The following is a 13,951-nucleotide window of genomic DNA, read 5'->3' on the forward strand; positions in this document are numbered from 1 at the left end:
TTACTCCACTAACTGCTCTCACACCCTGAAACACTCAGTTACAACTGTTTGAAAAGAGACCTATTAAACTTCACATTCCACAGTTTAAATAAAATGCAACAGAAAAAATGGCTGAGGAAATAATTATTTAAGGATCTGAGGGAACATTAACATTTAGAACAACCTTTGGTCAGATTGGTATCAGACCACACATCAACAAGCGCAGTTTTCAGCCATAACAACTCAGCAGGCCATGAATGGAGGCTCATGGGTGGACCTAATTCACCTCCCAGCTCTCCAACAGACACATGAAGAAGAGACAGTCTTGCTTTGGTTGAGGCCTGTGAAGCCTGGCTGTCTCCTGCTAAATAAACGAAGGTGGAGGGCAGCAGGACTGTTGTGAGGCAGCCCCCTGACTGAACGGTGTGTGTTTTATATAAGTAACAGGGGAATTTAACAGCGAGACGGTTCAAAGGTTCAGCTTCGTGGGGGCCTGTGAGCTGCTTTTAGACTGAAACTGAGATCTGTTTGTTTCAATTATAACCTCATTTCAACAATAAATCATAAAAAACCTCTACGGGATAACCGATTATCACTTGATCCAAGCAGTTCAGCAAAAGTGTGAGCATTTGAGGGTCTCCGTCAGATCATCCATCCTCTCAGTTCTGAGAAACATTCCTCCATCAGCTGGTCTCCATTTAAACCCCCACTGCTCTCCTTCCATTACATGTCACTGAGGTGTGTGTTTACGTTTGCTTTATAATGAGCAGGGGCTCAAAAGTCTCAGACAAGACGGAGGGCCTGAGCTCTGCTTTAGCGCCCAGGGAAAACAAGAATATCACCAAGGTGAAGAAAAATGACAGAGCTCTTACATAACAGAAAGTTACGGTAAGATAAGAGTCAGCAAAGACATTTAACACGATTAACTACGCTAATTTAATAATGAGCTGCAGTGAGAGGCTTTGTTTACAGAAACACGGTGGACATGGAATTTATGAGGGACGAAGAAAATCTAATAAATTGCATTATTGAGACAATGTTGGGAAAAAGATGTGTTGTGAGGCTTTTTCAGACATGGACAGTACATCAAATGATATATAATAGCATAATAGTGCACCAATAAACATCAAATAAAACTAAAATTAATATCAAGCTTATTAAATTGTCCAAATGACAGCCTAGCTCATTTGGGATTTCCCAAACACTAAAAATTATGCGTAAAGACAGTCAAGCTACAGAAATTCAAAATGTTCAAGTAGTGACTTTAATATTCAGGTCAGGTTTTGTATGAAGTCATGGGAAATATCCATTCACACAATAACACCATTACTGCAAATATTCTGCTGTAAGACTGTGAAATGAAATCAGATTTTCTAATACAAAACTTGGTATGACAGAAAACTATCTTTAGCTTCACTTTAGTATCAACAGATTAAACTTTTACAAACACTAAAATAAAATACCTCTACGGCTGTGACGGAGCTCAGGATTCAACCTGAGAATAGCCGATAAACTGTGAAGAAAAGTACACAGGAGGATTTGCTGCTAAATCCTGACTGATCCTCTGTGCATGTTGGGGATAATTCATAATAACTAATTACTGCTGCCGTTCCTTGTGTGCTACTCTCTCTTTGGAGACTCTCACATCGATCCTGCTGCTGTTTGATGCTGCATGTAGCGAATAAACTCAGAGGAAAGACTCCTATTAACAGCTGGAAGTAACAAACTGAACTTTACCTCCTGTTTATTTTTAGTCAAAACCTGAATTACGTTTATTACTAGTGACAATCTATAATCTGATCTGCAACAGTCTCTGTCTTCATCACAGTATAAAGTATTGTACAGTTTATTGACATAAAAATCAGCTTGGAATAGGGTTAAAACAAGAATGGTGTTTTGCGATTTTGCCACGTAATTTGTGTCTTTGGAGCTCTGAGATGTTTGTAGAGCAGCATTAATGCTAAAATATGGGAAAAGTCCACCACAAATGGCTTCACACAGCTTAAGTCACTTCTGTCTACCAATCTGTTAATGAAACTTTAATTACAACACGTTTCTTCAGGTTGGTCAGCCTTTCATGTACTCTCTGAAATGTCAAAAAGTTCTCAGCTCTTTAGCTTTGTGTTTTTATTTTGTTTTACACTTATGTTTCTCACCCTTGATCTACTATTACGTTCCACTTTCATTTCAGCTTTAAGATGTTTCGGAAATTCAGTTAAAATTTTTGCTTTTGTAGCAAACTCAGGTAAAAACTGTCAACTCTCTGCATTCACACTGTATTTTCTGGTTGTATTTGTGATGCTTCAAGTTATTATAACATACCACTGAGAAAAACGTTTGGAAATTTGAAATTCCTCTGTGATGCACTTTCTTTCAACACCAGCATTTAAGTCTACAGACCAGAACTCTATAATTTGAAAGAAATTCAAAGATTAGAATGTTTCATTATTTCACAGATTTATAGGGAAACATCATCTTAAAAGCGAAAATTTCTCAAACTAGGATAAAGTCATTTCACACATAAATAGACTGATTGTCTTATTTATTACATTTATTGTTATATTGGTGTAAAAACAGTTCTTCTTTTATTTTTGGCAGATTTTTGCTTTGGTATCCAGGGCTTTTCCTGCATAGAGGATTCTGTGGCACTCCTCAAAGAGGTTTCAGCCAACCCCCAAAGGAAAATCAGCAGCACCAGGATTATAATAATAATAGAGAATAAAAACAGAAACTATTTTTTAACCAGCTTTGTTAATTGCCGTTTCAAATACTCAAGCACAAAAGATGCTGTGTTCATCAAATGGTCAGAAATAGCAGGAATAACAGGAAAATGCATAGATTTGTCAACTGACCTGACACAGATTTATTATCCTTTAATGTACACCAGATACCCAGACAATTTCATGTTTTCCATTAAAAAAAAAAAAAAAAAATCACACTTCTACTTATGTGCTAACATAACTGCACAAGGGTTTTCTAATCATCAATTAGCTTTTCAACACCATTAGCTAACACAATGTAGCATTAGAACACAGGAGTGATGGTTGCTGGAAATGTTCCTCTGTACCCCCATGGAGATATTCCATTAAAAATCAGCCATTTCCAGCTAAAATAGTCATTTACCACATTATCAGTGCCTAGACTGTATTTCTGATTCATTTAATGATATCTTCACTGAAAAACACTGCTTTTCTGTCAAAAATAAGAACATTTCTAAGTGAACCCAAACTTTTGAACGGTCGTATACATGAACAAAGACAACAATGAAGGCCCTGAAAAAACATGAACCTACCAGGACTTATTTGTTTTCTGGGAAAAGCTCATTTGTAATGTTCTTCTCACTCTGACTACAGAGAATGTGACATGTTTCTCTAATGTTAACTGATGTAACAGGTGTGACTGACCAACTGTAATAAACTTTTCATTCACACAGGTTAATTTATCCAGTGAAAAGCTGGTGTAGTTAACCTGCAAAGTATCACTGAGTGTGTTTTTTTAAGTTTGACACTTCTGACACAATCTAAACAAGCTCTGCTAGTTGCTCCTGAGTCCTGGCTTTTGCACTCAGTTCTGGAACTCCCAGAATTGGCACCATCTTTTAAATCGCTTCTCAGAACATATATTTAAAACAAGAAAACCATTCAGACAGTGCAGAACTTTGCCAAGTCTGCTCAGTCGTTGCATGATTTCCGATGGATAAGTCCGCAGCGGTGGATTTATAGTAGGATAGCAATCATGTGATCATCAGCAGGCAGCTGAAGTAGTGTTCACTTGTAGTCATAGTTACAGTGGCACCGTGCCGCTATCCCACAATGATACCAAACTCTTTAACAAATCTGTGGATCCACACTATAAGACGCATCACTGTCAAAGTCTAATCACCTGGGGCCTCATTTATAAAACATTGCGTAGGATTCATACTAAAGTTTGCGTACGCCTATAATACGAAAAGGGCGTATGCCCTTCACCCCTGATTTATAAAACTTTGCGTAAGCACAGCTGCATGCAATTTCTTGATAAATCAGACACCAGCTGGAAGATTGCACAGGTGGATCCACCTCACATTCCGCCCACAACACACCCACATTTTACCATGAATGGTCAATGCAAAGTAACTCATGAATGTATCTGTATATAAATAAGCTGCTGATCCACGGCATTTCACGCAGCACCGGCCGGCAGTCTTTTCACTGCTGTGCGTCAGGATGAATGAATCATGTGTTGACCCAGGCCACCCTGCCACTAAATTTGTTATGATCATGTCCGATGATTTCTAGCCCTGTTTTGTGCGTACGCAAGCTTTATAAATGAGGCCCCAGGTCCTTGTGTCATTTCTGACCTTCCCTGAAAATTTCATCCAAATCCGTTAGTCCATTTTTGAGTAATGTTGCGCACAGACAGATAGACAGACAGACTGAAGAAAGAATTAGATAATAAAAAGGAGCAGAGATAAAAACCTTGCATGAATATGGGGGGAGTAAAAAGAATTTCACAGCAGTGGTTTCACTGATTGTCAGGTGACATTCGGGAAGCTCAGACCAAAAAAACACAGAAGACAGCCGTGACTTCTTGCCACCCCTTGAAGTTTACCAGAATGCAACTGGAAATAAAAACCAAAAATCCCTGTGGTCACCACTTTAAAGGTATTGGATGTCAAAATAATGGCTCGCATAAAGATTCGATTATATAAGAGGCAAACATGGATCTTTCTTCTGTCTGAAGTGAGAAAGATGAAGACAGTGTTTCTTTCAGTGCTCCCAAGCCTCTCTGTCAGCTCTGTGGTTACACATATGAATTGTGTGTACAATGTGAGACCCTCGTGCTATTTGAGGAGATCAGAGCAGTTTGGCCAGATGGCTTTAATGTCACCCCCAGCCTGTGAGAGCGGCTGCAACGTGGAGATCTGGAGCAAAAACAAACATATAAGAGCTGGGAGCTCACTGTCGACACACTGAGTGGCACTGACTGCTACGAGCTAGATGAGAAGCATATTGTAACCTAGATTCATCTCCTGCAAGCCTCCCTCTCCCTCGTTACGTGACTTTTTTTGTGCTCACAGTGTAATAGGCACTTTTGTGTGAATTTAAATTCAAAGCAGAGCAGAGAGGACGGAGCAGCGGGAGGCTGTGTTTGGTGATGAGCACAGACGAAAGGGCAACAATACGGAGTGCCTGAACACAAGAATAGAAAAGATATTATGTGAGAGGGGTTTCTTACCGTCTTTGTTACTGGTAACAGGAATGTTGTGGACGGTGCGAAGTTTGAAACAGGAGCTGGTCAGAACCTGGAGCTCTACAGAGCTTAATACACATGCCTGGAGGTCTGGAAAAATCAGAGCTATGGTCAGACTTTTACTTTTCTGTGGTGCGGTGTGTAAAAAAATGGTTTGAAACTACGTCAAGAGGAAGTAACCAAGGTTTTCCATAGAAGCAAGGAGCCAATGGAAGAATCCTTTAAGCCAGCATTACCTTTCTTTTGGAGTTTCTGGATGCTTTCCCTCCACTCTGACCTCTCATAATCAGAAGAGAGAAGAAACAAGTAGCTCTGGACACACAGAAATACACAGCATTAGCAAAGAGTCTGCACTAAAATCATTACTAAAAAAGCTGAAAATGTAATTTAAAACGCACACACAAGCACACATGAAGTGCAAAAGTGGAATAATATCTCATGCTGTCATAGGATTTATATTTTGGGAACCTAATCCAATTTGTCACTAGGTTCTCATTGAACGGTGAATGTCTCCCTCTAGTGGTGGGCCTAGACCATTGCAGTGACATAAATGCAGCAGGAGGTGATGGACAGAGTACCTTTCCGTGTTTGTTGTGGATGCGGAAGGGGATGGTGGGGGAGTGCAGGAGCAGCCAGGACTCCTGCTCATTCATCTTCTTCCTCAGACGCTCCACACGGCTCTGACCCTTCGGTGCTTTCTACACGGAGAGGCAAATGGACGTAGAGAATTTCATTAAACATCGCTGTATACCATCTGAAACAGAGGCCTTCACAGTGTGAGAAAGAGGCCCGGGGATAAAATGTGAAATATTCTCCTCTCAGTCACAACTGAACACTTAACCCACAGACACGACGCACTTATTTTTAGATTCAGTATGACTAACAAGGTGGGGTGCAGGTGCAGGAGAGGATGTCTGACTTGGAGAGCTGCTGCTCTGAAACATGCTCACATTTCCCTCTTTCTATGCTTCATGTCATTGGGAATGACTGATGGGGTTTGTATTGTTTGTATTTGTTACATTTAGCAGACAACATAAAGAAAAAGCAGTGAGAGTAGAAATGTTCATTGGTAGCTTCAGCCTTGGTTTCATTTTAGTTAAACTAAATTACCTCTACGATGATTTATTAAAAATATCAGCCTTTACCAAGACATCATTCATACAGTGACACAGTGCTTAAAAGCTGTCTAGAATACTGCTCATATTAGCCTGACAGACCACAGAGGTACTTTCACTCCAAATGGTTGAATGAGCAGATTTCATCATTTTGTTTTTAAGAGGGGAAAGCAGTGTGCATTGCTAGTTTTTAAGTTTTTCTTACAAACTGTATTAGGTTTTAGAAATCTCCATCATGTGAAAGGTGCTCCCTCTGCTGGGACAGAGCCGTTGTGCCAACCGGATGTCTTGAATTACCACCAGCTGTGTCTATGAACTGTGAATATATATGTGTCCAGTTTAATGTCCGGTTAAAACGTTAACTTGTGTTGCTGTTCTGATCTTTCTTTTTCATCTCTGATTACCTAGGCTTGACTTTAAAACTACGTCACTAAGAGCTTAAGGTGTTTTGTGCAGATGGTTCATCAGGATCCACGTGTGTGTTGCTTTGTATTTTCTTTAATTACAAAAAAATGAGCAACTGAAATATGTTTGTTATTAAATATTTGTGCATCCAGATCTGTGGTTTGATGGATAATAAGACAGAAATAATCTATATGATAGAGTCATACACTGAATAAACTGTGATGATGTTATTGATTTTGCATCCAGTTGACACAACATTTCATTGTGACGAGATGAAGTTAGATCAGAGAGTTTTATTTTTAACTAATGTGTCAATCTTTACAGTTATCATGAATTCATTCCTATTTTTCAGGAAACACTGTGGATGAGCCGCTGTAAGTGAGCGTCGTGCTGTGAGAGTCTTTAAATATAATTCAAAGGGCTCAGCTTCTTGTAAGTATTTAAAGAAAACAAATCCACACATATTCCCGGCCTTCACCAGGAAGCAGTGAGTCAGAGCCTGCCTGGCTACAATCAGCTGAATCTCTCCCTCCACTGGCCTCCTGCGACTCCAAATACCAGCCGTGGTCACTCACTGTGGCCCGGGTGGGCGAGTTTAACGCTCTGAGAGGGGAATAACAGGAACTCTCTGCTTCTGAAGCCTATAGTGAGTGTCAGCGCGGGGGAGGATTACGGCGCGTATTTGTAACTGTTGGGCACTTATAACATTTTTTTATTTCAACCCCAAACAACAACTGAAGGTTGCAGCACTGATAGAGGTATAAAAACAGGTCAGACGGATGCAATGGCCCATATTTTCCAGTTTAAATGTGGATCAGGAATTTCACCACTAGCACAAATCATGGTAACGTCTGGTTAAGGAGGATGGAATATTCTTTTATTTAAAGTTTTTGTTCAAAGTTTCGTGTTTCGTCGGGTTGATATTAGACATATTTGGGCTTCACTTTTTTGCCCATTTTCATGCTCTCACAATTGCAGGAATTCCCCTACAAGGCTTATTAAAACTTACCTCAGCCCTGCCAGAGACAAAAAAAAAATGTTGTTGAGAAGTGCTGACTTAAAAGGAAGGTAAAGTGGTTCCATGCAGAAGTCACTGGCCTGGGGGAGTGTTCTAATGAAAGTCTAGAAGAAGAAACTTCCCCTCTGACTTACTTGTATGTGTTTATGTTTCCTATACCCATAAGAACCCAGCAGATGACTAATGCTAAGGAACACTGGAAAGTCCTGCTCCGAGAAGATTTGAAAATAACTAATGTTCCATTGTCAAATGTTTTATACGTTTCTAGCAAAGTGTCATTAAATCCTCAATTCTGCTTCTTCTTTTTCCATCTTCTTAATATAACGTGTCAGTCTTAGTTGCTACAATATCTAGATTATAAATACAGGGTGTCCCTAAAGTCTGGACAAATAGGCAAAAAGACATTTTTATTCAATAGGATTATTAACAAATAACAGCTTCAATATGATTTCCATCATTTGTGATACAAAGGTTGAAAGACTGATGTGAACTCGGCGCAAAAAATGATGGTTAATGAGACTTCCTATGGGTCCAGACTTTAGGGACACATTTTATTATAGAAATACATGTTTAAAAGCTGGCTTTAAAGTCAATACCAACAGATTAGACTGTATATCATTTATTCACACACTTTAAAGTAATTTCAGCTACAATGTTATTTTGTTCATTGTAAGGGCAAGTAGTCATTTCATTGTAGTCATACGGATAAGTTTTTCACAACACTCTAAGCTACTGAGCTCTTCTATCATATGATAATATTTGCAGATTTTTATTAGTCTTTTTATCAAGGGGATAAAACATTTCATATTATAGAATTGCTATGATTTTACATGTATCTCACCATGAAATGCTGGGATCAGTAAAAACTTTTCAATGTCAGAAACGTGATGGCAGTACACAGCATTACTTTAAAAATATAAATGCTACTGTATTAGTCACCAAAGTGTTCAGATACAGCAGCCTACTTGCAGTGGGGGCAAAATAGGAGAAATGTTTGCCCTTACTTGCACACAAGTGACCTATGCTTGTCTTTTAAACACAACTTTCGAATCAGTGCAACAAAAAGCAGATTTTGTGTTTATATTTTTACTACGCATGATGTAATGTCAGCTGTAATTTCAAAACCAGATGCGTCTTTAGCACACAGAGAAAGGGCTAGTGTCAACAGAAAAAGTAAGTTCTGCTGTTTACTTTGATGTGTGGTCAGCCCACATTATGAAACAATAGGAACTTCATGAATTATTCGACTGACAAGCAGAAGTGAGACAATAGGTGAAGAAATTAGTAAAAATATCACTCAGCAGAAGTTTGATCTGTTATCATAACATTATGACTTCAGGATGTGAAAATTATAGAGGTCATATCATTACAAAGTTCCAGTTCTGCTCTTATGATGTGTTCACGTGTTACTGCACCAATTGATGAGCTCATGTGTAATTTAAACAACAGTAATGAGTGTGGAGATTCACACACAGCTGTATGCAGCTGGAAAAAGATTTTTTTTTATTGACACTTTGTTGCATAGACAATCAACTGCCATTGTAGGACAGGTCAGGTTGTGTGGTTTTATTTGATATAAGCCCCACTCTACTGCAATAAATACTTCAAGAGCAATTCCACCAAAAAGAAATTGTGTGAATTTGAATGCAAAGTGCATCTGTTGGGCTCTAAGGGTTAAGTAAAGAAAATATTCCATTCATACGTTCTATATAAACATAAAACAATCTACTTGAGGACCTGAGTCTTTGATTTATCCTAATACTAGTATGGCCTCATTGCAAATTCATGAGATTTATTTATGATGGTGTTCCTCATTTCCTCAGCCCCAGTTGTTTTTATTGATTCTATTTGTATGAAAAGTGCCGTTCCAATAAAGTCTGATTGATTGATAGATATCAGGACCAATCCATCAACTGTGATCTTGCTCCTTTTTTGCCTTAATACAAGATTTAAGCAGTTTTAGATTCAGTCTCAGAGTTAAACCGCGATAACCGGCTAAGCCATTCTAAGCTCAGGAATACATTGGATTTGGTTCCACATGTTGGGAAAAAACCGGCAGGATTACCTTCTCTTTCTGTATCTCGCTCTTTAAGACTGAGATCTTGATCTTCATCTCCTCGATCTCGTGCTCAGGCAGGACTTGGATGCTCGGGCAAGAGTCGGAATCGTCCAGAGTTTGGAAAGTCAGATCCGCCAGAGGGATGTACCACTTGCACTCGTACTGCTGGTGGCGGCTGCAGGTGGACACAGAGGCACAGGATGGAAAAAGTCAAACCACAAATCCTAGTTTACACAAACACTGAAACTGAAGATCAACATAAAACACGCAACCTTCAGTCAGCCTAATGAATTTCGCTTTAACATCACAATCATTAATATATTACTGTTCTATTCAAAAGTGTCCTCATTTGACCTCAGAGCTCACAGCCAAACTAATAACGTTTTGACTCATGAGGACGCAGAAGTCATAAATACATTATTCCATGAGTATTCTGTACGAAGACAGTGATCCTACTCCATTGTTCAAATACTTAGATGTGTTTGTGTGTGTGCAGTGTGCATGGTGTTATTTCAGAGGCTTTAAGAAAGAACTGACATTCTGTAGCATGGCAGTGTCCCAAATCTTCAAAAGGAGTTGGGCACCACAGGGGAATAAACTCCATCCTCCACTTGTCACTTTAAAAGACACTTTCAGAAAGTAATTGGTCTGTGGAGCTTATCTCACAAGATGAAACAAAAACACATCAGTCAATTCTGTTTCGTGCTTTACATCTTCTTATTTACAACCGAAACACTAATCCAACGCCAAAATATCTCAAACCAAGCAACTCATTAAATTAACGGAATTCCAATTTCTTGTTCAGCGTCCCGATATGGAAAATCAAAAGCTCCCTAATTAAATAAGCGGGAAAAGCCTTCACTTATAGAACAGATCACTGAGACTGTGTGTGTGTCTGGAGGAACGGGTTCAGTCGAGGCGAACAGTCCGTCGTCCTCAGAATGACTTCAGTTCAGTTCATTTTAGTGTGGCTCATTTCAGTTCGGAGAGGTACGGGCGCATTCATGTAGGGGCGAGGAGGGTAAAGGAGGCGAGGAGGAAGAAAAATGCACCCTAAACTGTGGCAAGAGAAAAGGAGAAGCCTGGAGACGTGTTAAAAAAAACCCCAGAGACTTCTCTTAACTGGGGTCCAACAAGGACACAGACATCGTGGAGCCAGCTATACCCAGCCCTGCTCCTTGATGCTCAAAGCCAGAAATTCCTGATTGATCATGAAGTTTTCAGAAATCTAGACACTTCTGAGTTTTAAAGCTACTTCTGAATCTGGTGTTCCCTATGCTGCCTTTGTTAGTTTTCAGCTCAAAAGAGTGTCTGATTTATTCTTTCCTCCACAGGTACCAAAAAAGGATATATTTTCCTTCTTTTATCTTTCTGCTCCTACACATGCTCACTCAGACGGCCGTTGTTGTGGCTGGTAATCATTTCCAGCATGTTCATGTAGTCACTAAGCTATGTTAATGAACAGGATACATGCAGAGCACCACTCTCACCGCGACTCAGAAGACTGATGTGAATCGTCTCTAATTAGACTTTAATTAGCATTTCTGAGTGCTGCTCAGTCAACTCATTAACAGCGTGATACCTTCATCAGAAAGATAATTTGAGCATCTTGATGAAGAAATGAATCAATACTGGATGATCATATGTGACTATTACTTTTGGCAGAATGTAACTAAGTACAATAAGTTAAGTACTTTTTGCTCCACTACAGTTACAGCTTTAGCTCAGTTTATTACGCTATACAGCGCAAGTTTGTCCTTCTGTTAATCTGTCTGTTAGCAACATTACTCAAAAACGAACAAATGGATTTTGATGAAATTTTTGGGAAAGGTCAGAAATGACACAAGGACCAGATGATCAGATTTTGGCAGTGATACAGCTTATAGTCTCAATCCATGAATTTGTTAGACTTTCGTGTCATTGCAAGACAGTGGGACAGTATCACCGTTACTATGACAACAAGTGACTACATCAGCTGCCTGTCGACGATCACATGATTGTGATCCTACTACAAATCAACGCTGTGGACTTATTGAGACTTATCTGTTGAAAATCATACGACGACTGAGCAGTCTGTGGAGTACTGTGCTCTCTGTGGAGTGCTTTTCTTGTTAGTTACTTTGCACATGAGGATTTTTCATAAATAAAAGCATGTGACCAGTCGTAATGTACAAGTACCCAACAGCATATAAGTAGTTAAAGTGATTTCTGTAATTATAATCCAAATATATTAACATTCACTGATCTGTTAGGCTGTATAATGAAAGTTTTCGCTTTGGATACTATCATTATTTTATTTAACAAATTGGCTTTTCGAATTGTGATGCAATCTGATACTGCAGTATTGCTACTTATATTTCAGTAAAGGAGCTGAATACATTCTCCATCACTGATCACTATAACTTTAATTTAATTATAAAAGTGCATTTTGTTTAAAATATATTACTGCACCGGAAGTTTTAGAGGGAAAAGAGTATAATCTAAATATAAAAATACATGAAGGTGGTCAACTGCTGGAGATGCCAATAATCTATTAACTAATTTACCTATTGCACACAGGGACATCATGATATACTAGTATTGACAATAACAATTACATTTTAAAAATGAAATGCTGATTCCATGTTAACAAACGTATGCGAATGTGTCCGACACAGATACAGCAGAGAGCACAGATATGGACTCTCTCTACATCCTCACACTCGTGTTTTGAGTGGAATTTATTTGCCAATAAAGAGATAACTTTATAAATAATTGCCATCTTATTGTTAACATGAAATCTTTCAGCTGTGACAGTCTTGTAATAAATATGTGATATCATGACAGCTCTATCTGCACATACTGATTCAGTACATGTCCTCAACTGGGACTGAAATCTTTGTTCAGTCACAGCAAAAAACAGCAGCAATTTCACTTTTGAAACGTGTAGTTTAGTTTTGTGCTCAGACACAAAGCTTATTCAGTGACTTTATCAGGGCGTAAAAGAATGGCTTTTCATTTCTTCATAATCTAAGTACATTCAGTTCCCTCTCTCGGCTGGTTATGGTCCCCTGATCTCATGCCCCCCCACACACTCTCACTCCATTATCAAACCCTTCTTGTCTCAGTGCTCTCGAGTCTTTCGGGAAATGTCTTTGTTTTACAGACCCCCCATTCATTTTTGTTCAAGTTGCACTTAAACACACCCTTGCAGGTACTGCACACAGACACTAAAGAAAAGGGTGTGGCCACATTTGCTACATGACTGAGAAGAATCGGAATAAATTACCATATCTAATCTTCCAGCCATTTAAGACCAAACACCAAGGGTGACATCCACATGAGGAAAATGATCAAACATCCTGGATGTGAAACATGTGGCAGCGGAGACATTGTAAATATGACTAATTCCAAAATGATAGAATAGAGATAATGGTGGGATTTAGCGGGGATTATAGATCCTCAGTGACTTAACACAAGGTGATTGAGTTTCTGGATGGTTGCTTTGCTCTGAGTGTGTGAGTGCAGCCTGTAGGCGGCATGCTGAGATAACAGCCCAGACCATAATAGTCTGATTTACAGGTCTGGTAGTTATGGCAACGCTGCATGTTTCATCCAAGCGAGGGGAGGCTGCAAATGACACAAACAGTGAATGTCAACTAAAATAAGATCCAATCAGACTAACAGGAGCGGCCGCGCTGACGAGGCGAGCAACACGCAATCCTGTAAAAGTGGCAATCTCCTGACATGTGTCAAGCATTTAGATTGAGCACCACACACAAACAGAATCTCTCCGAGTCTGTCGCTCCTCTTTACTTTGCCTCCAGCTCAAACAGATTGCCTCTTGAAACACAAAATGCTCCTCTGCTTATGCTGACAAATTTTTCTGATTGCCACCTTCATCCGGAGTCGGTTCAGCTTGTATATCAGCTACTCTCCTTCACTTTTCAAAACACCAGAGGCAACATGCCCGCGAGTCCTCGTCTCTGTTACTGTGGCTTCAAAAGGCTTTATTCTTTGCAGAGCCAGGATCAGGCAGAGAGAGGGGAACTTTTGTAAGGTGTCACCCTCCTTGTTTCACAGTCAGAGGTTGATGTGGATGACAAAAAGAATGACAAACAGGAACACAAACAGTCTGACAAAGTGAATATTTAAAGCTACACA

General features: G+C 39.4%; 1 protein-coding gene across 4 annotated transcripts in view; it reads right to left on the reverse strand.

Annotated features, from left to right (window-relative positions):
• Positions 1-13,951, reverse strand: part of abr (ABR activator of RhoGEF and GTPase) — a 169,182-nt gene that overhangs the window by 56,313 nt on the left and 98,918 nt on the right. For all 4 annotated transcript variants that reach the window (XM_022194926.2, XM_022194927.2, XM_022194928.2 and 1 more), the window contains 4 exons: positions 9,815-9,983; positions 5,790-5,909; positions 5,448-5,523; positions 5,197-5,301 (listed from right to left, as the gene is read on the reverse strand). In XM_022194926.2, the coding sequence (XP_022050618.1) occupies positions 5,197-5,301; positions 5,448-5,523; positions 5,790-5,909; positions 9,815-9,983 (470 nt within the window). The remainder of the gene's footprint in view (positions 1-5,196; positions 5,302-5,447; positions 5,524-5,789; positions 5,910-9,814; positions 9,984-13,951) is intronic.

Source organism: Acanthochromis polyacanthus, chromosome 17 (genome assembly GCF_021347895.1).
Source record: "Acanthochromis polyacanthus isolate Apoly-LR-REF ecotype Palm Island chromosome 17, KAUST_Apoly_ChrSc, whole genome shotgun sequence".
NCBI lineage: Eukaryota > Metazoa > Chordata > Actinopteri > Pomacentridae > Acanthochromis > Acanthochromis polyacanthus.